This window comes from Aotus nancymaae, unplaced genomic scaffold (genome assembly GCF_030222135.1).
Source record: "Aotus nancymaae isolate 86718 unplaced genomic scaffold, 86718_ANA_hifiasm-v0.15.2.pri h1tg000014l, whole genome shotgun sequence".
Classification (NCBI taxonomy): domain Eukaryota; kingdom Metazoa; phylum Chordata; class Mammalia; order Primates; family Aotidae; genus Aotus; species Aotus nancymaae.
The window spans coordinates 45,332,059-45,335,994 of NW_026988425.1; the positions used below are offsets into that span (position 1 = coordinate 45,332,059).

General features: G+C 36.7%; 1 protein-coding gene across 1 annotated transcript; it reads right to left on the minus strand.

Moving 5' to 3' along the window:
* Positions 1 to 939: 939 nt before the first annotated feature.
* LOC135274784 (large ribosomal subunit protein eL21-like) lies at positions 940 to 1,490 on the minus strand. The gene has a single exon (XM_064375770.1). The coding sequence runs from the start codon at positions 1,457 to 1,459 to the stop codon at positions 980 to 982; it is 480 nt and encodes a 159-aa protein (XP_064231840.1). The 5' UTR covers positions 1,460 to 1,490; the 3' UTR covers positions 940 to 979.
* Positions 1,491 to 3,936: the final 2,446 nt, after the last annotated feature.

The window sequence follows — 3,936 nt, forward strand, 5'->3', positions numbered from 1 at the left end:
GCAGTAGGTCTGTTTACATCAGCAGCACCACAAACATGTGAGTATTGTGTTGTCCTATGATGTTACAACTGTTACAAATGTCACTAAGTCATAGGAATTTTTCATCTTCAGTATAATCTTATGAGACCATGGTATACATACTGTTCATTGTTGACCAAAACAATGTTATGTGGTGCTTGAGAGTACTGATATTAAGGCTGAGTTTTACATTTAGGATTGTTGTAAGTATTGCTCCCTCCACTCCCCCCAAAAATGCTAGAAGATCAATGAAGAATGGGCTGAAGCTTGAACTGGGACTTTAAAGATAAATTGAAAGTGAATGTACCTCTCTCAGTCTCCATCATTACTGGAATAACTAAGTATTTAATAAGCAGCAGCATTTGTCCAACCTAGGGCCTACACTGATGATTTCCCTTTACCTGAAATGTTTTCCTCTTGTTCCTGCCCACTGTGTCTTACTGTCCCTGATTATCATCCTTAAGCTTTCAAATTAAATGCTACTTTTTCCACCTCAGCTACGCCTCCACTCCAGAGTAGATTAATTCTCCATTATACATCTTCATTTTACTCTACATTCTCCTTTTGTGGCATTTATCAAGACTGCCATGAAATATTTACTTATGTAATTATATTTTAATAGTTGTGTTTTTGTTAAAAATGTATATTCCAAAGGGTGAGGATCAAATATATTTTGTTTACTACCTGTCACAGCACCTAACACTTATTAGGAACTTGATGCCTCATATGAATGAACGAATGAGCCAAGCATAGTGGATACTAGAGAAATAAAGATGAATAAAGTCGTCTATGAGTCTTGGAGAACACGCAATATAACAAAGAAGAGCAGGTGCTCATGAAACAGTTAAGATTTTAGGACCAGCTTTTCTAGAAAAGTTTTTTTTTTTTGTTTTGTTTTGTTTTTTGTTTGTTTGTTTGTTTTTTTACAGTCCAGAGGTCTTTTATTTTTTTTTAACACCCATTATGCCATGAATTCATAGGGAATAGGCTCCAGCAGCTCAGGCTCCTTCCCATTGGTTCTCACAAAGTGTGCTTCTCTGGGTGGAGCAGGCTGGCGCTTCAGTTGGACCCAGGTACCTTTCTCTTTGGCTTCTTTCTTTTTCTGATCATTTTCCTTCACACGTTTTAGGAAGCTATCTCGGTTCTTAGAGTGCTTGATGTGCTCAATACGCACATTAATTCTCTTGGCAAGAATCTTGCCCTTAACTTGTTTGTTTACAACAATGCCAACAGCATGCTGGGTAACATTGTAGACTCTTCCAGTTTTGCCATAACATTTGTGGGGCATTCCTTTTTGAACAGTACCCATTCCCTTGATGTCTACAATATCACCTTTCTTATAGATTCGCATATACGTGGCCAAAGGAACAACTCCATGTTTTCTAAAAGGCCTAGAGAAGATGTATCGAGTGCCTCTCCTCTTTCCCTTTGTGTTCGTCATTTTGGCGAATTACTGGAAGATGGCGGTTCCGGCCGAAAGGTAGAAAAGTTTTAAAATAAAGACTATTCACTCGAGAGAGGATTTATAGCATTCCTGACTCGTGAAGATCACTTTGTCCCACAACATATAATTCAAGCTACTTAATATAAGCTTGAATGGTTGCACTACCAGATCTACTTGCAGATTTTGAAGAATTATGAGTCGAATGCCTTTGAGGAGTAAATGCATTTGAAGCACAGTACGCTTAAAATGAATGACAATCTGATATGGTACTCTAGGAACAATGGAGAGATTCAAAATGCTCTTTGTTCTTTGATTTTTTTTTCTTTATTCATATGTAATTATTATAGTCTTTTTGTCTTTAGAATTATTGTTTTATGCTTCACATTTAAGGTTGTTCATTGTATTACAAAAATTAATAACTGTCACACAAAATAATCAGCAGTTATGTGCATTTACTATTTTATGAAGCCAAAGAGATAGTAATTAACAGGTTTTAGAACACTGGTGATTTTATTTTTAGAGATATTTTCCTAATATTAATCACTATGTGTAAATCATCACATTACTCAGTTGTAGTGGTTTTAATTGTGCTGGATGAAAGAAACAATGATAATTAAGAAATGCATATGTATTTGTGAATAAATATAAACAGCAAAGGTAAAAATTGCCTTTAGTGAAGGCTTAAGAGGAATTTTAACTCAAACAACACTAAGCATTTTAATACAAAGTGAATTACAAAAATTGATGTCTTCTTTTGAATAAAACAAAAATAAGAACCTGAATAAAATGTTATCCATGATTGCAACATGAAATAAATATTTGCTCAAGGGAGAAAATCGTGTTGGAGAATTTAAGTCCACAAAATACTTGGCTGTTTCTACTTAACTCAAGATACTTGCTTGGCGATGGATAAGCATAATAATAGCATCCGTGTGACTGGTACAGAAAATGAAGCTTAGTCATCAAACGTTCTGCATATGAACCTTATGAATGGATTTTAGGGTCTCCCAATTGAAGATACCAAATTGAAGAATAAACAGATACTCAGTTGAAGAATACTCTCTTCTTCCTTTTATTCCCCTTTTGGTTGAGCCACAAATAAATGTTACTCTTCTTACTTTTAGTTCAAATGAATAAATATTACATAGGTAGGCATATGTAATGTAATATATATCATGTACAATATCATGCATAACTGAATCACTTAAGGATACATTCATCAAGGAGTTATATGATATCTGACTAACAATGGCTTCTAAAATGCTAAATTTATTTTCTTGTGTAGCAATCATTCTGGAGAAAGGCAACGTAGAGTGAGCGTAGCCGCTCAAGAAAGTCACGGGAGGCCCAGGCTGCTTCTCTCTTTATGCTCTGCCATGGCGTGGCATGTTCTAAAATCTGTTAATTGCCATCTCTTTGGCTTCGTAAAATAATAAATGCACATAACGGCTAGTTATTTTGTGTGAAAGTTATTAATTTTATAATATAGTAAACAACTTGAAATGTGAAGCATGAAACAATAATTCTAAAGACAAAAGACTAGAATAATTACATATGAATAAAGAAAAAAATCAAAGATGCTCTACCAGGATTTTAAAATAGCTGTTGCATTTTCAAGTAAAACATCCACATTCCAGGTAGGAGGAAGGGGAAAGAGAAGAGATTTTTCCCCGTTGAGGCTATATTAAGGAATAATAACTCTGTCCAGGAAGAGTTGTTTCCGTTTTACTGGCCAGAATCACAAAGCCACCTCCAACTGCAAGAAAGGCTGGGAACTCGAGAATTCTATTTTTAAGCCTTATTGGAAAAGACGATAAAAGTGGAAGTGGGGTAGAATGGGTGTTGATTGAGCCAATTTAACAGAATCTACACTAATACTATTTAACAAGTTCTACCTTCCCTTAGAGAGAGCCTCATAACACAGATACTCAGGAAAGGTAGAGAGAGGATAACTGCTAGGTTTTTCTAGCTGTGTAACAAACCACCCCAAACTTAGTGGCAAAAACAGTTACTTTTCTTATGGTCCTATGTTCTGTTGGCCAGCAATTCAGAAGGGCACTGTGGGTGTGGTTTGTCTCTCTGCTCCACAGTGTCTGGGGCCTTATATGATACAACGGTGCACGTGACTGAGAGTGACTTTCATCACAGAGGTACTGCGATTATCTGGAGGCTGCTTTACTCACGTGTCAGGCTCCTGGGCTGAGATGACTTGAAGGCTGAGCTCTACATAAGGTCTTCTCAGGCGGCTTGGGCTTCCATCAGGGTGGGAGCTGGATTCTGAGAGAAGACACTCCAAGAACAAGTATGCCAACGGATCCAAGCAGGAGCTACATGGCTTTTAAGACTAGCCTTGGAAGTCACGTGGTGACTTGTAAAAATAGTTACAAGGCAACCCAGATTCAAGGGGAGGGGACAAAGACCACTTCCTTTAAATGGGAAGATGCCCAAAAATTTTGTAGCCATTTTTAAAAACT

Bases quoted from the DNA above. Each gene is read 5' to 3' on its own strand.
- LOC135274784 (XM_064375770.1), bottom strand. From the start codon at position 1,459: ATGACGAACACAAAGGGAAAGAGGAGAGGCACTCGATACATCTTCTCT.